Here is a 22,586-nt window from a genome sequence, read left to right on the forward strand (position 1 = left end):
TCCAAGACGTTTTTTCCCTCGGCAAAAAAGCAGAGTGGCGAAAAACTGCAGCAAAGGGGAGGAGCTGATGAGGAGAGAGTGGCAGGAACTGCCCATTGCAGTGGTGGAGGGAGCACCCGCAGCCACGCACCATGCAAAAGACGTGGGCACAGAGCCCGCACTTCTCCACTTTGTCACCGCAGGTGTCCGGGTCAGCCTCCACATGGCGACACAGCATGCATGCTGCAGGGGACAGAGCCAGTGGCAGCGGGCATGAGCACCTCTGCGGGGCTCTTAGCCTGCAGCAGCATCGGCCCCGAGGGCTGCTCTGTCCCTGCCTGCCTGCCTGCCTGCCTGAGGGGCAGGGCTGGAGGCCTTGCAGAGCAGGGGCCATTGCGGTCACGGCTGTCCCAGGAGCTGCCCCCTGGCCCAGCTGGGCCCCACACGGGGAGGAGGGAGGCTCCCAGCCCCGGCATGGCTGAGCAGCTCCTGCCTCCCCCTGCCTCTGCTCTGGGCCCCACACTGCCTGCCACAAGAGCCCCTGGGCCAGGCTGTGCCAGGCCTGCTTTGCCCTCACCTGGCTGCCTGGCACCAGGGCAATCCTGCTTCATGTCAGACATGGCAGCTGTCTGCCAGGAATGCCAAGGCCTGCTCCAGGTGTTGTTCCTCTCTCTCTACTGGAGAAAGCAGAGTATGCGGAGTTGGCAGAACAGGCCCAGAGCCACGAGGACACTACTCCCTGCTCAGCCCTGCGTGAGCCCTGCTCCTGTCCGCCTTCTCCTCCCGTCAGTCATGTCGAGGAACAACCCAGTCTCCTCTGGATGTTCCTCCGCTCATTCTGGGAAAGGAGAGGCAGGTGAGCGTGCAGCACAGGCCCAGAGCCCCGAGATGTGGGGCCCCTGTGGTCCCTGGGCAGCAACGTCCCTGCCCTGCCTTCTCCTGCTGATTTCAGTTTGCACTGACACACGGCCTGAGCCCAGCCTTCCCTTTTGGGGCCAAGGGAAATCTCTGCTCCTGCCTCTGGCGCAGGGCGCTCTGCCAGCAGATCAGGGAAGGTGATACCCCCAGAGACAGGCACGAGCAGTGGAGGAAAGCCGTCATCACTGCAATCTTCCAAAAGGACACCAAGTAGGAGCCAGGAAACTGCAGGCCCATCAGCCTCAGCTCCATTTTCAGAAAGGTGACGAGAACAGCTCCTCTTGGATGTCATCTCTAAGCCTGTGGGATAACACGAAATGGAAACCGTGCTTGACCAATCTGATAGCCACCTCTGCTGCTGCAGTGACTGGCTGGGTTTGTGAGGGCAGAGCGGTGGCCCTTGTCAGCCGGGACTTCAGCAAGCCTTTGTCCCTGCCTCCCTTGTGGCGCTCCTGAGGCAGCTCAGGGACAGTGGGGTAGAGAAGTGCACAGTGGAGCTGCAAACTCAGGTAGCTGTGAGCTCAGGGGGCCGTGCTGGGGCCAGCCTTGTTTGCCTTATTCCCCAGTGACCTGGCAGAAGGGACGGAGCGCTCCCTCAGCACGTTTGCTGATGGGACAGAACCGGGAGCAGGGGCTGATGCTCCACAAGGCTGTGCTGCCCTTCCGTGAGAGCTGGACAGGCTCGAGAGTTGAGCAGAGAGGGAGCTCATGAACTTGCACCAGGGAAAGCCTCTAGAAGAGCTTGAGGCTTTGTAATTACCAGGCAACAGAAGTGTTTCAGCATAGTGGAGTGTATAACGTCATCTTGTGATGTCCAGTCAGGGAAACCACTGCGTCTCCTTATGGTACAGGACCAGTTCCTCGTGTGTATGCAAAGGAAGGCTTTGCGACAAACAGTGAATTCAGGAACTTCCCCTACTATTATGTTGGATTTTCATGATTTTCTGGAATGCCAGGTGAAGCGTAAGGATTCCAAAAGGAAAGTGAAAACAAACCAGTAAATCTTCTTTTAGAGATCAGAAATGTTTCCTGTTTGTTGCTTGAAGAAGTTGCCAAACAACAAAACTTTTGAAATCCTTTCAAAGATCTAGCAGCAAAAAGCATTGGCCTAAAGTTTAGCCGGTGTTTCTGAGCAGGAACATGGTTCTAGAGTCAATTCAAGGTTTGCACCAGCGTTTGGGGTTTTTTGCCTGCATGCTTTGAATGTGGGCTGCTTCTCTGCAGGACTTTTAATAATTAGATCGTGTACTGAAGACAACATGTTACTGTGTCCTGCTGTCCAGTGCTGAAGAGGGCTGAGACAGAGCAGGTAGCTCTGTGTCTGTGTGTAACTCGCAGGAGCTGCACCGGAGCAGTGCCCAGGGCCTGGAGAAGCCAACGGGTTCCTGGCGCTGAGAACAAAGTGTCCATGGCTCAGGATTGTCCGGCCAAGCTCTTCTGGCTCCTTCTGCTTGGAGCTCTTGCCGGGTTCCCTGCAGAGACCCGAGTGCAGCTTCCCAACTCAAGCCTCTTCCTCTGCCTCCTCCCTCCCTCCTGGGTGTCAGGATCTGCTGGAGCGAGCGAGGTCGTCATGGTTCATTAACTGATCTCAGAGTGCAAAAAGAACACGGAGGGGATTTCAGTATTGATCAAAACAAATTCACCTTTTACAGAATGACCACAGCAAATGCAATATAGGGATTAGAAAAGAGATAAATATAAAGAGAGAGAGACAGAGAGAGAGAGGGTGTAAAGTACCAAATGTAGAGACAAAAGCCTGGTGGTGCAGTCAGTGGGAAATTCGCCTTGTCCAGTCAGGAAGGATCTCAATGTCCTGGTTAACTCAGGCATCTATTACAGGCCTTTGCCAAGGGGGAGAAACAGGTCTTGAAATTGCCGAGGGAAAACAGATACAATAAAGATTAAGTTTATTGAAATCGTTGAGGGAGAACGGGTACTGAGAACGGGTGCAGACAGTCCATGTTCTCAGCAGTGAGCGAGAGCCGTTGTTTTCTTGGGCCAACGACCACACCTGGGCAAGCATCTTGCTTTGACCAGGCCAGCCCCCCCCCCCACGTGTAGGATAATAGAGGTGTCAGTCTCAGTCCTTGGGAGGGGGCTTCAATCTCGCTTTGTCACAGTGATAGTGAAACAGATGAAAAGTTTTCCATGGGGGACCATCAAAGTAACCCCTGAAAGTTCATTTGGCCGACAGGTGGGGAAATTCATGGGCCATTGCTGCCAAGCAGGCGCAAGCATAGGGGGCGAGTCGCTCCTTGGCAGGCCCTGCTAGAAGCAGTAAACCATGGCTGCAGTGCAGACCCAGCTGCAAACAATCCCTTGGCAAGCATCCACCTCAGCCAGGCCAGACCTCCAGTCAGGGTCTTCAGTGGTCCCGGTCTCTGTTCTGGCGACGGTCGTGAGGCAAAATGAGGGAAACTTTGGAGCGTCTCTTTCACTGGCTAAAGGCATTCCCTGGCATTGCACCGGCTCTGCCTCCCTCCTAGATCAGTGAAGGCATCGCCTTCCGCCCAAGGTGGCTCTCCCATGGAGACAGGAAAGTGCATGAACTCCTGCTGCCCCAGCATCAGGCAGGTGCAGGGTGTCCCTGCTTGTCAACCCTTGCCCTGTTTCCCCGGGATGCCCCTGATTGTTCTAGAAGTCACGGACCTGGATTTCCAGGAGCATGTTTGCAGAGACATGAATGAGAAAAATCGACAAGAATTGTTTGTGCTTCTCTTCTTGATTTTTTAAAAATATTTTTGCTAGTAGGAAAGCATGGACCAAACTGGGAGAGTTCCTTTCCTGGGGGAAAAGCATGCTCCTTCATTTGACTTCCGAGTCGAGGACTGTTGCAAGCTCTCCTGTCAGATGTACACTGAAAATTCTCATGGAGTTTTCTGTGTTTCCACTGAGCCAGTATAAACGATGACGCTTCTAAAGAAGCTTAATGCTAACTTTTCCATTTATAAGCAATGTCAAAGTTGTTAATTGATGGATGACGGGATAAGTGAGGTGTGGAGGCAGCTGTGGTGGTCTCCAGGTTTAGCTCCTGTTCCCAGTGGTGATCCGCAGCAGCATCAAATCATGTTCATCTTAGTCTTCTCCAAACAGGTGCAGGAAAAAGTTGGATCCCCCAGAGGAGGGTCTGAATCTCTGCAGTGCAGGAGACTCTGCACCGGCTCTCTGGGCAACCGACTGCCAGGGGCAGGAGCAGAGATTTCCCATGGCCAGGGCCAGAGCCCTGCAGTGGCAGTGCCTGAACAGCAGCTTCCTGCCTACAGTCCCACCCTCGATGGCTGCCCCAGGGCCTGGCATTTGACCCTGCACTTGCTGCAGGAGTCCCTGCCCTGGTTCCCCGCGGACCAAAGGCTCGGAGCCATCTCAGAGCCTCGGTTCCCAAGGGGGCTACCACCAGTGGTTGCCAGGGACCTGAGGCCATGGCTGCCCCAATTGTGGGTGCACGATGCTGATGCCAGAGTGGCCATTTTGACCCGTGCGAGCACGGCTCCAAAGGCCAGCCTGGGCACTGCCCCCAGCCCAGGGACACCGGGGGCTTTGACTCATACACGTTCCAAGACCAGCACAGCTGTCACACTCCCATATGTATGTCTTATTTCTCAGGCCAGAGCAGCGCCTGTGGGTGCCCTCAGCAGCACAGGAGGAGCACAGGAGCAATTGCCAGGGCCTGGGGAGGCAAAGAGGCTTATGGCACTGAGGACAAAGTGTCCCAGCACGTGGTTGTCTGGCCAAGCTCTTGCAAGTTCTTGCCTCTTTCAGCCCTTGCTGAGATATGGTTTCCCTGCAGAGCCCCAGGTGCAGCTTCCCAACTTACCCCTCTTGTTCTGCCTCCTCCCTGCCTCCAGGGTAAAGGCATTCCCTGGCATTGCACGTGCTGTGCCTCTCTCCTAGATCAGCAAAGGCATCGTTGTCCTCCCATGTCGGATGTCTGATGGAGAAAGGAAAACCTGATGAGTTTCTGCTGCCCTCTCCTCATGGAGCTCCAGGGTGTCCCTGCTTTTCCTCCAGCGCTTTTCCAGGATATGCGTGAAGCTGAAGCCCAGAGTCATGGGACAGGGCAGGGCCAGGACTGCTAAGACATGGCCTGACACAGCACCTGTACCCTCCTGTCTTGTGAGCCAGGCAGAAGGACACCAACTCTGATCCCCAAGATGAGCATTTCGGCAACGAAACCCACACCATCTCTGCACAGGGGGCAGTGGAGGCACGCAAAACCAGCGCGCATGGCCTGTCCCTGCAGGGCAAACACATGCAGTGTGAGCCAGGCCCAGGTGCTGCTGAGCACCTGCTGCGCCCCAGGACTGAGGGGAGGGATCCGACCTGGATGCAGTCCCTGTGGAACCAGGCTCTTTTGCACGTTGGGCACACCATGGTTTCAAAGGTCTTCCTATCCTCCAGCGGCTCCATGCAGATGGGGCAATCGGTGCCCAGCTCTGGAGTTGCCTGCACCTCCTGCTCTGGACGGTGCTGGGGACAGTAAGAGCTGGGGGAAAATGGATGGCAAAGTCAGAAGTGCTGGATCCCTGGCCAGTGGTGGCCAGAAGCGGAGAGGAGGTACCTGTATGGAGGAATGTACTGATTGACGCAGCCACCCTCCTTGGCACAGGGCAGGTGGAACCATCTCTCGCAGTCCTCCTTGCAGCACGTGATGGTTGCCCCGCTCTGGCCACAGACGCAGCAGCGCTGGAAAGAGCCAAGCAGCCCCATCAGCAGCAGCCTCGGGGCCTCCCCTGGCAGCCCCGCGGCTCCGGGCAGGGCGCAGGATGCGGCCACTGCTGGGTCCCAGCCCACAGAGCCGCCTGGGGGAGGAGGGAGGAGGCTCCTGTGCCAGAGCCTCTGTGCCAGAGCTGCTGGGAGCCAGACTTTGTCCCCGAGCCAGCTGTTGGGCCAGCCTTGCTTTGGTGCAGCCTGGGCTAAGCTATGGCAAACCTTGCCTGGCACAAATCTCCCTGCTCTTGTCAGGCTCTCACCTTCTGTGCCGCGCCACTGCAATTTGGATATCTCGAGGCAGAAAGCCCATAAGTCCAAGACGTTTTTTCCCTCGGCAAAAAAGCAGAGTGGCGAAAAACTGCAGCAAAGGGGAGGAGCTGATGAGGAGAGAGTGGCAGGAACTGCCCATTGCAGTGGTGGAGGGAGCACCCGCAGCCACGCACCATGCAAAAGACGTGGGCACAGAGCCCGCACTTCTCCACTTTGTCACCGCAGGTGTCCGGGTCAGCCTCCACATGGCGACACAGCATGCATGCTGCAGGGGACAGAGCCAGTGGCAGCGGGCATGAGCACCTCTGCGGGGCTCTTAGCCTGCAGCAGCATCGGCCCCGAGGGCTGCTCTGTCCCTGCCTGCCTGCCTGCCTGAGGGGCAGGGCTGGAGGCCTTGCAGAGCAGGGGCCATTGCGGGCACGGCTGTCCCAGGAGCTGCCCCCTGGCCCAGCTGGGCCCCACACGGGGAGGAGGGAGGCTCCCAGCCCCGGCATGGCTGAGCAGCTCCTGCCTCCCCCTGCCTCTGCTCTGGGCCCCACACTGCCTGCCACAAGAGCCCCTGGGCCAGGCTGTGCCAGGCCTGCTTTGCCCTCACCTGGCTGCCTGGCACCAGGGCAATCCTGCTTCATGTCAGACATGGCAGCTGTCTGCCAGGAATGCCAAGGCCTGCTCCAGGTGTTGTTCCTCTCTCTCTACTGGAGAAAGCAGAGTATGCGGAGTTGGCAGAACAGGCCCAGAGCCACGAGGACACTACTCCCTGCTCAGCCCTGCGTGAGCCCTGCTCCTGTCCGCCTTCTCCTCCCGTCAGTCATGTCGAGGAACAACCCAGTCTCCTCTGGATGTTCCTCCGCTCATTCTGGGAAAGGAGAGGCAGGTGAGCGTGCAGCACAGGCCCAGAGCCCCGAGATGTGGGGCCCCTGTGGTCCCTGGGCAGCAACGTCCCTGCCCTGCCTTCTCCTGCTGATTTCAGTTTGCACTGACACACGGCCTGAGCCCAGCCTTCCCTTTTGGGGCCAAGGGAAATCTCTGCTCCTGCCTCTGGCGCAGGGCGCTCTGCCAGCAGATCAGGGAAGGTGATACCCCCAGAGACAGGCACGAGCAGTGGAGGAAAGCCGTCATCACTGCAATCTTCCAAAAGGACACCAAGTAGGAGCCAGGAAACTGCAGGCCCATCAGCCTCAGCTCCGTTTTCAGAAAGGTGACGAGAACAGCTCCTCTTGGATGTCATCTCTAAGCCTGTGGGATAACACGAAATGGAAACCGTGCTTGACCAATCTGATAGCCACCTCTGCTGCTGCAGTGACTGGCTGGGTTTGTGAGGGCAGAGCGGTGGCCCTTGTCAGCCGGGACTTCAGCAAGCCTTTGTCCCTGCCTCCCTTGTGGCGCTCCTGAGGCAGCTCAGGGACAGTGGGGTAGAGAAGTGCACAGTGGAGCTGCAAACTCAGGTAGCTGTGAGCTCAGTGGGCCGTGCTGGGGCCAGCCTTGTTTGCCTTATTCCCCAGTGACCTGGCAGAAGGGACGGAGCGCTCCCTCAGCACGTTTGCTGATGGGACAGAACCGGGAGCAGGGGCTGATGCTCCACAAGGCTGTGCTGCCCTTCCGTGAGAGCTGGACAGGCTCGAGAGTTGAGCAGAGAGGGAGCTCATGAAGTTGCACCAGGGAAAGCCTCTAGAAGAGCTTGAGGCTTTGTAATTACCAGGCAACAGAAGTGTTTCAGCATAGTGGAGTGTATAACGTCATCTTGTGATGTCCAGTCAGGGAAACCACTGCCTCTCCTTATGGTACAGGACCAGTTCCTCGTGTGTATGCAAAGGAAGGCTTTGCGACAAACAGTGAATTCAGGAACTTCCCCTACTATTATGTTGGATTTTCATGATTTTCTGGAATGCCAGGTGAAGCGTAAGGATTCCAAAAGGAAAGTGAAAACAAACCAGTAAATCTTCTTTTAGAGATCAGAAATGTTTCCTGTTTGTTGCTTGAAGAAGTTGCCAAACAACAAAACTTTTGAAATCCTTTCAAAGATCTAGCAGGAAAAAGCATTGGCCTAAAGTTTAGCCGGTGTTTCTGAGCAGGAACATGGTTCTAGAGTCAATTCAAGGTTTGCACCAGCGTTTGGGGTTTTTTGCCTGTATGCTTTGAATGTGGGCTGCTTCTCTGCAGGACTTTTAATAATTAGATCGTGTACTGAAGACAACATGTTACTGTGTCCTGCTGTCCAGTGCTGAAGAGGGCTGAGACAGAGCAGGTAGCTCTGTGTCTGTGTGTAACTCGCAGGAGCTGCACCGGAGCAGTGCCCAGGGCCTGGAGAAGCCAACGGGTTCCTGGCGCTGAGAACAAAGTGTCCATGGCTCAGGATTGTCCGGCCAAGCTCTTCTGGCTCCTTCTGCTTGGAGCTCTTGCCGGGTTCCCTGCAGAGACCCGGGTGCAGCTTCCCAACTCAAGCCTCTTCCTCTGCCTCCTCCCTCCCTCCTGGGTGTCAGGATCTGCTGGAGCGAGCGAGGTCGTCATGGTTCATTAACTGATCTCAGAGTGCAAAAAGAACACGGAGGGGATTTCAGTATTGATCAAAACAAATTCACCTTTTACAGAATGACCACAGCAAATGCAATATAGGGATTAGAAAAGAGATAAATATAAAGAGAGAGAGACAGAGAGAGAGAGGGTGTAAAGTACCAAATGTAGAGACAAAAGCCTGGTGGTGCAGTCAGTGGGAAATTCGCCTTGTCCAGTCAGGAAGGATCTCAATGTCCTGGTTAACTCAGGCATCTATTACAGGCCTTTGCCAAGGGGGAGAAACAGGTCTTGAAATTGCCGAGGGAAAACAGATACAATAAAGATTAAGTTTATTGAAATCGTTGAGGGAGAACGGGTACTGAGAACGGGTGCAGACAGTCCATGTTCTCAGCAGTGAGCGAGAGCCGTTGTTTTCTTGGGCCAACGACCACACCTGGGCAAGCATCTTGCTTTGACCAGGCCAGCCCCCCCCCCCACGTGTAGGATAATAGAGGTGTCAGTCTCAGTCCTTGGGAGGGGGCTTCAATCTCGCTTTGTCACAGTGATAGTGAAACAGATGAAAAGTTTTCCATGGGGGACCATCAAAGTAACCCCTGAAAGTTCATTTGGCCGACAGGTGGGGAAATTCATGGGCCATTGCTGCCAAGCAGGCGCAAGCATAGGGGGCGAGTCGCTCCTTGGCAGGCCCTGCTAGAAGCAGTAAACCATGGCTGCAGTGCAGACCCAGCTGCAAACAATCCCTTGGCAAGCATCCACCTCAGCCAGGCCAGACCTCCAGTCAGGGTCTTCAGTGGTCCCGGTCTCTGTTCTGGCGACAGTCGTGAGGCAAAATGAGGGAAACTTTGGAGCGTCTCTTTCACTGGCTAAAGGCATTCCCTGGCATTGCACCGGCTCTGCCTCCCTCCTAGATCAGTGAAGGCATCGCCTTCCGCCCAAGGTGGCTCTCCCATGGAGACAGGAAAGTGCATGAACTCCTGCTGCCCCAGCATCAGGCAGGTGCAGGGTGTCCCTGCTTGTCAACCCTTGCCCTGTTTCCCCGGGATGCCCCTGATTGTTCTAGAAGTCACGGACCTGGATTTCCAGGAGCATGTTTGCAGAGACATGAATGAGAAAAATCGACAAGAATTGTTTGTGCTTCTCTTCTTGATTTTTTAAAAATATTTTTGCTAGTAGGAAAGCATGGACCAAACTGGGAGAGTTCCTTTCCTGGGGGAAAAGCATGCTCCTTCATTTGACTTCCGAGTCGAGGACTGTTGCAAGCTCTCCTGTCAGATGTACACTGAAAATTCTCATGGAGTTTTCTGTGTTTCCACTGAGCCAGTATAAACGATGACGCTTCTAAAGAAGCTTAATGCTAACTTTTCCATTTATAAGCAATGTCAAAGTTGTTAATTGATGGATGACGGGATAAGTGAGGTGTGGAGGCAGCTGTGGTGGTCTCCAGGTTTAGCTCCTGTTCCCAGTGGTGATCCGCAGCAGCATCAAATCATGTTCATCTTAGTCTTCTCCAAACAGGTGCAGGAAAAAGTTGGATCCCCCAGAGGAGGGTCTGAATCTCTGCAGTGCAGGAGACTCTGCACCGGCTCTCTGGGCAACCGACTGCCAGGGGCAGGAGCAGAGATTTCCCATGGCCAGGGCCAGAGCCCTGCAGTGGCAGTGCCTGAACAGCAGCTTCCTGCCTACAGTCCCACCCTCGATGGCTGCCCCAGGGCCTGGCATTTGACCCTGCACTTGCTGCAGGAGTCCCTGCCCTGGTTCCCCGCGGACCAAAGGCTCGGAGCCATCTCAGAGCCTCGGTTCCCAAGGGGGCTACCACCAGTGGTTGCCAGGGACCTGAGGCCATGGCTGCCCCAATTGTGGGTGCACGATGCTGATGTCAGAGTGGCCATTTTGACCCGTGCGAGCACGGCTCCAAAGGCCAGCCTGGGCACTGCCCCCAGCCCAGGGACACCGGGGGCTTTGACTCATACACGTTCCAAGACCAGCACAGCTGTCACACTCCCATATGTATGTCTTATTTCTCAGGCCAGAGCAGCGCCTGTGGGTGCCCTCAGCAGCACAGGAGGAGCACAGGAGCAATTGCCAGGGCCTGGGGAGGCAAAGAGGCTTATGGCACTGAGGACAAAGTGTCCCAGCACGTGGTTGTCTGGCCAAGCTCTTGCAAGTTCTTGCCTCTTTCAGCCCTTGCTGAGATATGGTTTCCCTGCAGAGCCCCAGGTGCAGCTTCCCAACTTACCCCTCTTGTTCTGCCTCCTCCCTGCCTCCAGGGTAAAGGCATTCCCTGGCATTGCACGTGCTGTGCCTCTCTCCTAGATCAGCAAAGGCATCGTTGTCCTCCCATGTCGGATGTCTGATGGAGAAAGGAAAACCTGATGAGTTTCTGCTGCCCTCTCCTCATGGAGGTCCAGGGTGTCCCTGCTTTTCCTCCAGCGCTTTTCCAGGATATGCGTGAAGCTGAAGCCCAGAGTCATGGGACAGGGCAGGGCCAGGACTGCTAAGACATGGCCTGACACAGCACCTGTACCCTCCTGTCTTGTGAGCCAGGCAGAAGGACACCAACTCTGATCCCCAAGATGAGCATTTCGGCAACGAAACCCACACCATCTCTGCACAGGGGGCAGTGGAGGCACGCAAAACCAGCGCGCATGGCCTGTCCCTGCAGGGCAAACACATGCAGTGTGAGCCAGGCCCAGGTGCTGCTGAGCACCTGCTGCGCCCCAGGACTGAGGGGAGGGATCCGACCTGGATGCAGTCCCTGTGGAACCAGGCTCTTTTGCACGTTGGGCACACCATGGTTTCAAAGGTCTTCCTATCCTCCAGCGGCTCCATGCAGATGGGGCAATCGGTGCCCAGCTCTGGAGTTGCCTGCACCTCCTGCTCTGGACGGTGCTGGGGACAGTAAGAGCTGGGGGAAAATGGATGGCAAAGTCAGAAGTGCTGGATCCCTGGCCAGTGGTGGCCAGAAGCGGAGAGGAGGTACCTGTATGGAGGAATGTACTGATTGACGCAGCCACCCTCCTTGGCACAGGGCAGGTGGAACCATCTCTCGCAGTCCTCCTTGCAGCACGTGATGGTTGCCCCGCTCTGGCCACAGACGCAGCAGCGCTGGAAAGAGCCAAGCAGCCCCATCAGCAGCAGCCTCGGGGCCTCCCCTGGCAGCCCCGCGGCTCCGGGCAGGGCGCAGGATGCGGCCACTGCTGGGTCCCAGCCCACAGAGCCGCCTGGGGGAGGAGGGAGGAGGCTCCTGTGCCAGAGCCTCTGTGCCAGAGCTGCTGGGAGCCAGACTTTGTCCCCGAGCCAGCTGTTGGGCCAGCCTTGCTTTGGTGCAGCCTGGGCTAAGCTATGGCAAACCTTGCCTGGCACAAATCTCCCTGCTCTTGTCAGGCTCTCACCTTCTGTGCCGCGCCACTGCAATTTGGATATCTCGAGGCAGAAAGCCCATAAGTCCAAGACGTTTTTTCCCTCGGAAAAAAGGAGAGTGGCGAAAAACTGCAGCAAAGGGGAGGAGCTGATGAGGAGAGAGTGGCAGGAACTGCCCATTGCAGTGGTGGAGGGAGCACCCGCAGCCACGCACCATGCAAAAGACGTGGGCACAGAGCCCGCACTTCTCCACTTTGTCACCGCAGGTGTCCGGGTCAGCCTCCACATGGCGACACAGCATGCATGCTGCAGGGGACAGAGCCAGTGGCAGCGGGCATGAGCACCTCTGCGGGGCTCTTAGCCTGCAGCAGCATCGGCCCCGAGGGCTGCTCTGTCCCTGCCTGCCTGCCTGCCTGAGGGGCAGGGCTGGAGGCCTTGCAGAGCAGGGGCCATTGCGGGCACGGCTGTCCCAGGAGCTGCCCCCTGGCCCAGCTGGGCCCCACACGGGGAGGAGGGAGGCTCCCAGCCCCGGCATGGCTGAGCAGCTCCTGCCTCCCCCTGCCTCTGCTCTGGGCCCCACACTGCCTGCCACAAGAGCCCCTGGGCCAGGCTGTGCCAGGCCTGCTTTGCCCTCACCTGGCTGCCTGGCACCAGGGCAATCCTGCTTCATGTCAGACATGGCAGCTGTCTGCCAGGAATGCCAAGGCCTGCTCCAGGTGTTGTTCCTCTCTCTCTACTGGAGAAAGCAGAGTATGCGGAGTTGGCAGAACAGGCCCAGAGCCACGAGGACACTACTCCCTGCTCAGCCCTGCGTGAGCCCTGCTCCTGTCCGCCTTCTCCTCCCGTCAGTCATGTCGAGGAACAACCCAGTCTCCTCTGGATGTTCCTCCGCTCATTCTGGGAAAGGAGAGGCAGGTGAGCGTGCAGCACAGGCCCAGAGCCCCGAGATGTGGGGCCCCTGTGGTCCCTGGGCAGCAACGTCCCTGCCCTGCCTTCTCCTGCTGATTTCAGTTTGCACTGACACACGGCCTGAGCCCAGCCTTCCCTTTTGGGGCCAAGGGAAATCTCTGCTCCTGCCTCTGGCGCAGGGCGCTCTGCCAGCAGATCAGGGAAGGTGATACCCCCAGAGACAGGCACGAGCAGTGGAGGAAAGCCGTCATCACTGCAATCTTCCAAAAGGACACCAAGTAGGAGCCAGGAAACTGCAGGCCCATCAGCCTCAGCTCCATTTTCAGAAAGGTGACGAGAACAGCTCCTCTTGGATGTCATCTCTAAGCCTGTGGGATAACACGAAATGGAAACCGTGCTTGACCAATCTGATAGCCACCTCTGCTGCTGCAGTGACTGGCTGGGTTTGTGAGGGCAGAGCGGTGGCCCTTGTCAGCCGGGACTTCAGCAAGCCTTTGTCCCTGCCTCCCTTGTGGCGCTCCTGAGGCAGCTCAGGGACAGTGGGGTAGAGAAGTGCACAGTGGAGCTGCAAACTCAGGTAGCTGTGAGCTCAGTGGGCCGTGCTGGGGCCAGCCTTGTTTGCCTTATTCCCCAGTGACCTGGCAGAAGGGACGGAGCGCTCCCTCAGCACGTTTGCTGATGGGACAGAACCGGGAGCAGGGGCTGATGCTCCACAAGGCTGTGCTGCCCTTCCGTGAGAGCTGGACAGGCTCGAGAGTTGAGCAGAGAGGGAGCTCATGAAGTTGCACCAGGGAAAGCCTCTAGAAGAGCTTGAGGCTTTGTAATTACCAGGCAACAGAAGTGTTTCAGCATAGTGGAGTGTATAACGTCATCTTGTGATGTCCAGTCAGGGAAACCACTGCCTCTCCTTATGGTACAGGACCAGTTCCTCGTGTGTATGCAAAGGAAGGCTTTGCGACAAACAGTGAATTCAGGAACTTCCCCTACTATTATGTTGGATTTTCATGATTTTCTGGAATGCCAGGTGAAGCGTAAGGATTCCAAAAGGAAAGTGAAAACAAACCAGTAAATCTTCTTTTAGAGATCAGAAATGTTTCCTGTTTGTTGCTTGAAGAAGTTGCCAAACAACAAAACTTTTGAAATCCTTTCAAAGATCTAGCAGGAAAAAGCATTGGCCTAAAGTTTAGCCGGTGTTTCTGAGCAGGAACATGGTTCTAGAGTCAATTCAAGGTTTGCACCAGCGTTTGGGGTTTTTTGCCTGTATGCTTTGAATGTGGGCTGCTTCTCTGCAGGACTTTTAATAATTAGATCGTGTACTGAAGACAACATGTTACTGTGTCCTGCTGTCCAGTGCTGAAGAGGGCTGAGACAGAGCAGGTAGCTCTGTGTCTGTGTGTAACTCGCAGGAGCTGCACCGGAGCAGTGCCCAGGGCCTGGAGAAGCCAACGGGTTCCTGGCGCTGAGAACAAAGTGTCCATGGCTCAGGATTGTCCGGCCAAGCTCTTCTGGCTCCTTCTGCTTGGAGCTCTTGCCGGGTTCCCTGCAGAGACCCGGGTGCAGCTTCCCAACTCAAGCCTCTTCCTCTGCCTCCTCCCTCCCTCCTGGGTGTCAGGATCTGCTGGAGCGAGCGAGGTCGTCATGGTTCATTAACTGATCTCAGAGTGCAAAAAGAACACGGAGGGGATTTCAGTATTGATCAAAACAAATTCACCTTTTACAGAATGACCACAGCAAATGCAATATAGGGATTAGAAAAGAGATAAATATAAAGAGAGAGAGACAGAGAGAGAGAGGGTGTAAAGTACCAAATGTAGAGACAAAAGCCTGGTGGTGCAGTCAGTGGGAAATTCGCCTTGTCCAGTCAGGAAGGATCTCAATGTCCTGGTTAACTCAGGCATCTATTACAGGCCTTTGCCAAGGGGGAGAAACAGGTCTTGAAATTGCCGAGGGAAAACAGATACAATAAAGATTAAGTTTATTGAAATCGTTGAGGGAGAACGGGTACTGAGAACGGGTGCAGACAGTCCATGTTCTCAGCAGTGAGCGAGAGCCGTTGTTTTCTTGGGCCAACGACCACACCTGGGCAAGCATCTTGCTTTGACCAGGCCAGCCCCCCCCCCCACGTGTAGGATAATAGAGGTGTCAGTCTCAGTCCTTGGGAGGGGGCTTCAATCTCGCTTTGTCACAGTGATAGTGAAACAGATGAAAAGTTTTCCATGGGGGACCATCAAAGTAACCCCTGAAAGTTCATTTGGCCGACAGGTGGGGAAATTCATGGGCCATTGCTGCCAAGCAGGCGCAAGCATAGGGGGCGAGTCGCTCCTTGGCAGGCCCTGCTAGAAGCAGTAAACCATGGCTGCAGTGCAGACCCAGCTGCAAACAATCCCTTGGCAAGCATCCACCTCAGCCAGGCCAGACCTCCAGTCAGGGTCTTCAGTGGTCCCGGTCTCTGTTCTGGCGACAGTCGTGAGGCAAAATGAGGGAAACTTTGGAGCGTCTCTTTCACTGGCTAAAGGCATTCCCTGGCATTGCACCGGCTCTGCCTCCCTCCTAGATCAGTGAAGGCATCGCCTTCCGCCCAAGGTGGCTCTCCCATGGAGACAGGAAAGTGCATGAACTCCTGCTGCCCCAGCATCAGGCAGGTGCAGGGTGTCCCTGCTTGTCAACCCTTGCCCTGTTTCCCCGGGATGCCCCTGATTGTTCTAGAAGTCACGGACCTGGATTTCCAGGAGCATGTTTGCAGAGACATGAATGAGAAAAATCGACAAGAATTGTTTGTGCTTCTCTTCTTGATTTTTTAAAAATATTTTTGCTAGTAGGAAAGCATGGACCAAACTGGGAGAGTTCCTTTCCTGGGGGAAAAGCATGCTCCTTCATTTGACTTCCGAGTCGAGGACTGTTGCAAGCTCTCCTGTCAGATGTACACTGAAAATTCTCATGGAGTTTTCTGTGTTTCCACTGAGCCAGTATAAACGATGACGCTTCTAAAGAAGCTTAATGCTAACTTTTCCATTTATAAGCAATGTCAAAGTTGTTAATTGATGGATGACGGGATAAGTGAGGTGTGGAGGCAGCTGTGGTGGTCTCCAGGTTTAGCTCCTGTTCCCAGTGGTGATCAGCAGCAGCATCAAATCATGTTCATCTTAGTCTTCTCCAAACAGGTGCAGGAAAAAGTTGGATCCCCCAGAGGAGGGTCTGAATCTCTGCAGTGCAGGAGACTCTGCACCGGCTCTCTGGGCAACCGACTGCCAGGGGCAGGAGCAGAGATTTCCCATGGCCAGGGCCAGAGCCCTGCAGTGGCAGTGTCTGAACAGCAGCTTCCTGCCTACAGTCCCACCCTCGATGGCTGCCCCAGGGCCTGGCATTTGACCCTGCACTTGCTGCAGGAGTCCCTGCCCTGGTTCCCCGCGGACCAAAGGCTCGGAGCCATCTCAGAGCCTCGGTTCCCAAGGGGGCTGCCACAAGTGGTTGCCAGGGACCTGAGGCCATGGCTGCCCCAATTGTGGGTGCACGATGCTGATGTCAGAGTGGCCATTTTGACCCGTGCGAGCACGGCTCCAAAGGCCAGCCTGGGCACTGCCCCCAGCCCAGGGACACCGGGGGCTTTGACTCATACACGTTCCAAGACCAGCACAGCTGTCACACTCCCATATGTATGTCTTATTTCTCAGGCCAGAGCAGCGCCTGTGGGTGCCCTCAGCAGCACAGGAGGAGCACCGGAGCAATTGCCAGGGCCTGGGGAGGCAAAGAGGCTTATGGCACTGAGGACAAAGTGTCCCAGCATGTGGTTGTCTGGCCAAGCTCTTGCAAGTTCTTGCCTCTTTGAGCCCTTGCTGAGATATGGTTTCCCTGCAGAGCCCCGGATGCAGCTTCCCAACTTACCCCTCATGCTCTGCCTCCAGGGTAAAGGCATTCCCTGGCATTGCACGTGCTGTGCCTCTCTCCTAGATCAGCAAAGGCATCGTTGTCCTCCCATGTCGGATGTCTGATGGAGAAAGGAAAACCTGATGAGTTTCTGCTGCCCTCTCCTCATGGAGGTCCAGGGTGTCCCTGCTTTTCCTCCAGCGCTTTTCCAGGATATGCGTGAAGCTGAAGCCCAGAGTCATGGGACAGGGCAGGGCCAGGACTGCTAAGACATGGCCTGACACAGCACCTGTACCCTCCTGTCTTGTGAGCCAGGCAGAAGGACACCAACTCTGATCCCCAAGATGAGCATTTCGGCAACGAAACCCACACCATCTCTGCACAGGGGGCAGTGGAGGCACGCAAAACCAGCGCGCATGGCCTGTCCCTGCAGGGCAAACACATGCAGTGTGAGCCAGGCCCAGGTGCTGCTGAGCACCTGCTGCGCCCCAGGACTGAGGGGAGGGATCCGACCTGGATGCAGTCCCTGTGGAACCAGGCTCTTTTGCACGTTGGGCACACCATGGTTTCAAAGGTCTTCCTATCCTCCAGCGGCTCCATGCAGATGGGGCAATCGGTGCCCAGCTCTGGAGTTGCCTGCACCTCCTGCTCTGGACGGTGCTGGGGACAGTAAGAGCTGGGGGAAAATGGATGGCAAAGTCAGAAGTGCTGGATCCCTGGCCAGTGGTGGCCAGAAGCGGAGAGGAGGTACCTGTATGGAGGAATGTACTGATTGACGCAGCCACCCTCCTTGGCACAGGGCAGGTGGAACCATCTCTCGCAGTCCTCCTTGCAGCACGTGATGGTTGCCCCGCTCTGGCCACAGACGCAGCAGCGCTGGAAAGAGCCAAGCAGCCCCATCAGCAGCAGCCTCGGGGCCTCCCCTGGCAGCCCCGCGGCTCCGGGCAGGGCGCAGGATGCGGCCACTGCTGGGTCCCAGCCCACAGAGCCGCCTGGGGGAGGAGGGAGGAGGCTCCTGTGCCAGAGCCTCTGTGCCAGAGCTGCTGGGAGCCAGACTTTGTCCCCGAGCCAGCTGTTGGGCCAGCCTTGCTTTGGTGCAGCCTGGGCTAAGCTATGGCAAACCTTGCCTGGCACAAATCTCCCTGCTCTTGTCAGGCTCTCACCTTCTGTGCCGCGCCACTGCAATTTGGATATCTCGAGGCAGAAAGCCCATAAGTCCAAGACGTTTTTTCCCTCGGCAAAAAAGCAGAGTGGCGAAAAACTGCAGCAAAGGGGAGGAGCTGATGAGGAGAGAGTGGCAGGAACTGCCCATTGCAGTGGTGGAGGGAGCACCCGCAGCCACGCACCATGCAAAAGACGTGGGCACAGAGCCCGCACTTCTCCACTTTGTCACCGCAGGTGTCCGGGTCAGCCTCCACACGGCGACACAGCATGCATGCTGCAGGGGACAGAGCCAGTGGCAGCGGGCATGAGCACCTCTGCGGGGCTCTTAGCCTGCAGCAGCATCGGCCCCGAGGGCTGCTCTGTCCCTGCCTGCCTGCCTGCCTGAGGGGCAGGGCTGGAGGCCTTGCAGAGCAGGGGCCATTGCGGGCACGGCTGTCCCAGGAGCTGCCCCCTGGCCCAGCTGGGCCCCACACGGGGAGGAGGGAGGCTCCCAGCCCCGGCATGGCTGAGCAGCTCCTGCCTCCCCCTGCCTCTGCTCTGGGCCCCACACTGCCTGCCACAAGAGCCCCTGGGCCAGGCTGTGCCAGGCCTGCTTTGCCCTCACCTGGCTGCCTGGCACCAGGGCAATCCTGCTTCATGTCAGACATGGCAGCTGTCTGCCAGGAATGCCAAGGCCTGCTCCAGGTGTTGTTCCTCTCTCTCTACTGGAGAAAGCAGAGTATGCGGAGTTGGCAGAACAGGCCCAGAGCCACGAGGACACTACTCCCTGCTCAGCCCTGCGTGAGCCCTGCTCCTGTCCGCCTTCTCCTCCCGTCAGTCATGTCGAGGAACAACCCAGTCTCCTCTGGATGTTCCTCCGCTCATTCTGGGAAAGGAGAGGCAGGTGAGCGTGCAGCACAGGCCCAGAGCCCCGAGATGTGGGGCCCCTGTGGTCCCTGGGCAGCAACGTCCCTGCCCTGCCTTCTCCTGCTGATTTCAGTTTGCACTGACACACGGCCTGAGCCCAGCCTTCCCTTTTGGGGCCAAGGGAAATCTCTGCTCCTGCCTCTGGCGCAGGGCGCTCTGCCAGCAGATCAGGGAAGGTGATACCCCCAGAGACAGGCACGAGCAGTGGAGGAAAGCCGTCATCACTGCAATCTTCCAAAAGGACACCAAGTAGGAGCCAGGAAACTGCAGGCCCATCAGCCTCAGCTCCGTTTTCAGAAAGGTGACGAGAACAGCTCCTCTTGGATGTCATCTCTAGGCCTGTGGGATAACAGGAAATGGAAACCGTGCTTGACCAATCTGATAGCCGCCTCTGCTGCTGCAGTGACTGGCTGGGTTTGTGAGGGCAGAGCGGTGGCCCTTGTCAGCCGGGACTTCAGCAAGCCTTTGTCCCTGCCTCCCTTGTGGCGCTCCTGAGGCAGCTCAGGGACAGTGGGGTAGAGAAGTGCACAGTGGAGCTGCAAACTCAGGTAGCTGTGAGCTCAGGGGGCCGTGCTGGGGCCAGCCTTGTTTGCCTTATTCCCCAGTGACCTGGCAGAAGGGACGGAGCGCTCCCTCAGCACGTTTGCTGATGGGACAGAACCGGGAGCAGGGGCTGATGCTCCACAAGGCTGTGCTGCCCTTCCGTGAGAGCTGGACAGGCTCGAGAGTTGAGCAGAGAGGGAGCTCATGAAGTTGCACCAGGGAAAGCCTCTAGAAGAGCTTGAGGCTTTGTAATTACCAGGCAACAGAAGTGTTTCAGCATAGTGGAGTGTATAACGTCATCTTGTGATGTCCAGTCAGGGAAACCACTGCCTCTCCTTATGGTACAGGACCAGTTCCTCGTGTGTATGCAAAGGAAGGCTTTGCGACAAACAGTGAATTCAGGAACTTCCCCTACTATTGTGTTGGATTTTCATGATTTTCTGGAATGCCAGGTGAAGCGTAAGGATTCCAAAAGGAAAGTGAAAACAAACCAGTAAATCTTCTTTTAGAGATCAGAAATGTTTCCTGTTTGTTGCTTGAAGAAGTTGCCAAACAACAAAACTTTTGAAATCCTTTCAAAGATCTAGCAGGAAAAAGCATTGGCCTAAAGTTTAGCCGGTGTTTCTGAGCAGGAACATGGTTCTAGAGTCAATTCAAGGTTTGCACCAGCGTTTGGGGTTTTTTGCCTGTATGCTTTGAATGTGGGCTGCTTCTCTGCAGGACTTTTAATAATTAGATCGTGTACTGAAGACAACATGTTACTGTGTCCTGCTGTCCAGTGCTGAAGAGGGCTGAGACAGAGCAGGTAGCTCTGTGTCTGTGTGTAACTCGCAGGAGCTGCACCGGAGCAGTGCCCAGGGCCTGGAGAAGCCAACGGGTTCCTGGCGCTGAGAACAAAGTGTCCATGGCTCAGGATTGTCCGGCCAAGCTCTTCTGGCTCCTTCTGCTTGGAGCTCTTGCCGGGTTCCCTGCAGAGACCCGGGTGCAGCTTCCCAACTCAAGCCTCTTCCTCTGCCTCCTCCCTCCCTCCTGGGTGTCAGGATCTGCTGGAGCGAGCGAGGTCGTCATGGTTCATTAACTGATCTCAGAGTGCAAAAAGAACACGGAGGGGATTTCAGTATTGATCAAAACAAATTCACCTTTTACAGAATGACCACAGCAAATGCAATATAGGGATTAGAAAAGAGATAAATATAAAGAGAGAGAGACAGAGAGAGAGAGGGTGTAAAGTACCAAATGTAGAGACAAAAGCCTGGTGGTGCAGTCAGTGGGAAATTCGCCTTGTCCAGTCAGGAAGGATCTCAATGTCCTGGTTAACTCAGGCATCTATTACAGGCCTTTGCCAAGGGGGAGAAACAGGTCTTGAAATTGCCGAGGGAAAACAGATACAATAAAGATTAAGTTTATTGAAATCGTTGAGGGAGAACGGGTACTGAGAACGGGTGCAGACAGTCCATGTTCTCAGCAGTGAGCGAGAGCCGTTGTTTTCTTGGGCCAACGACCACACCTGGGCAAGCATCTTGCTTTGACCAGGCCAGCCCCCCCCCCCACGTGTAGGATAATAGAGGTGTCAGTCTCAGTCCTTGGGAGGGGGCTTCAATCTCGCTTTGTCACAGTGATAGTGAAACAGATGAAAAGTTTTCCATGGGGGACCATCAAAGTAACCCCTGAAAGTTCATTTGGCCGACAGGTGGGGAAATTCATGGGCCATTGCTGCCAAGCAGGCGCAAGCATAGGGGGCGAGTCGCTCCTTGGCAGGCCCTGCTAGAAGCAGTAAACCATGGCTGCAGTGCAGACCCAGCTGCAAACAATCCCTTGGCAAGCATCCACCTCAGCCAGGCCAGACCTCCAGTCAGGGTCTTCAGTGGTCCCGGTCTCTGTTCTGGCGACAGTCGTGAGGCAAAATGAGGGAAACTTTGGAGCGTCTCTTTCACTGGCTAAAGGCATTCCCTGGCATTGCACCGGCTCTGCCTCCCTCCTAGATCAGTGAAGGCATCGCCTTCCGCCCAAGGTGGCTCTCCCATGGAGACAGGAAAGTGCATGAACTCCTGCTGCCCCAGCATCAGGCAGGTGCAGGGTGTCCCTGCTTGTCAACCCTTGCCCTGTTTCCCCGGGATGCCCCTGATTGTTCTAGAAGTCACGGACCTGGATTTCCAGGAGCATGTTTGCAGAGACATGAATGAGAAAAATCGACAAGAATTGTTTGTGCTTCTCTTCTTGATTTTTTAAAAATATTTTTGCTAGTAGGAAAGCATGGACCAAACTGGGAGAGTTCCTTTCCTGGGGGAAAAGCATGCTCCTTCATTTGACTTCCGAGTCGAGGACTGTTGCAAGCTCTCCTGTCAGATGTACACTGAAAATTCTCATGGAGTTTTCTGTGTTTCCACTGAGCCAGTATAAACGATGACGCTTCTAAAGAAGCTTAATGCTAACTTTTCCATTTATAAGCAATGTCAAAGTTGTTAATTGATGGATGACGGGATAAGTGAGGTGTGGAGGCAGCTGTGGTGGTCTCCAGGTTTAGCTCCTGTTCCCAGTGGTGATCAGCAGCAGCATCAAATCATGTTCATCTTAGTCTTCTCCAAACAGGTGCAGGAAAAAGTTGGATCCCCCAGAGGAGGGTCTGAATCTCTGCAGTGCAGGAGACTCTGCACCGGCTCTCTGGGCAACCGACTGCCAGGGGCAGGAGCAGAGATTTCCCATGGCCAGGGCCAGAGCCCTGCAGTGGCAGTGTCTGAACAGCAGCTTCCTGCCTACAGTCCCACCCTCGATGGCTGCCCCAGGGCCTGGCATTTGACCCTGCACTTGCTGCAGGAGTCCCTGCCCTGGTTCCCCGCGGACCAAAGGCTCGGAGCCATCTCAGAGCCTCGGTTCCCAAGGGGGCTGCCACAAGTGGTTGCCAGGGACCTGAGGCCATGGCTGCCCCAATTGTGGGTGCACGATGCTGATGTCAGAGTGGCCATTTTGACCCGTGCGAGCACGGCTCCAAAGGCCAGCCTGGGCACTGCCCCCAGCCCAGGGACACCGGGGGCTTTGACTCATACACGTTCCAAGACCAGCACAGCTGTCACACTCCCATATGTATGTCTTATTTCTCAGGCCAGAGCAGCGCCTGTGGGTGCCCTCAGCAGCACAGGAGGAGCACCGGAGCAATTGCCAGGGCCTGGGGAGGCAAAGAGGCTTATGGCACTGAGGACAAAGTGTCCCAGCATGTGGTTGTCTGGCCAAGCTCTTGCAAGTTCTTGCCTCTTTGAGCCCTTGCTGAGATATGGTTTCCCTGCAGAGCCCCGGATGCAGCTTCCCAACTTACCCCTCATGCTCTGCCTCCAGGGTAAAGGCATTCCCTGGCATTGCACGTGCTGTGCCTCTCTCCTAGATCAGCAAAGGCATCGTTGTCCTCCCATGTCGGATGTCTGATGGAGAAAGGAAAACCTGATGAGTTTCTGCTG

The 22,586-nt window shown here is 55.9% G+C and overlaps 3 protein-coding genes across 3 annotated transcripts; all 3 read right to left on the reverse strand.

The window, feature by feature from the left end:
• Positions 1-769: 769 nt before the first annotated feature.
• LOC135308352 (PHD finger protein 7-like) lies at positions 770-6,515 on the reverse strand. Its single transcript, XM_064433290.1, is given in 8 exon segments — positions 770-817; positions 5,036-5,162; positions 5,164-5,211; positions 5,213-5,380; positions 5,456-5,696; positions 5,868-5,937; positions 6,051-6,142; positions 6,473-6,515. Coding segments are annotated over 8 exon segments (837 nt in total).
• A 170-nt stretch (positions 6,516-6,685) lies between these two features.
• Positions 6,686-12,430, reverse strand: LOC135308353 (PHD finger protein 7-like). Its single transcript, XM_064433292.1, is given in 8 exon segments — positions 6,686-6,733; positions 10,952-11,078; positions 11,080-11,127; positions 11,129-11,296; positions 11,372-11,612; positions 11,784-11,853; positions 11,966-12,057; positions 12,388-12,430. Coding segments are annotated over 8 exon segments (837 nt in total).
• Positions 12,431-12,600: 170 nt separating this feature from the next.
• On the reverse strand, positions 12,601-18,335 carry LOC135308354 (PHD finger protein 7-like). The gene is given in 8 exon segments (XM_064433293.1): positions 12,601-12,648; positions 16,856-16,982; positions 16,984-17,031; positions 17,033-17,200; positions 17,276-17,516; positions 17,688-17,757; positions 17,871-17,962; positions 18,293-18,335. Coding segments are annotated over 8 exon segments (837 nt in total).
• Positions 18,336-22,586: the final 4,251 nt, after the last annotated feature.

Source organism: Passer domesticus, chromosome 9 (assembly GCF_036417665.1).
Source record: "Passer domesticus isolate bPasDom1 chromosome 9, bPasDom1.hap1, whole genome shotgun sequence".
In the NCBI taxonomy this organism is placed as follows: domain Eukaryota; kingdom Metazoa; phylum Chordata; class Aves; order Passeriformes; family Passeridae; genus Passer; species Passer domesticus.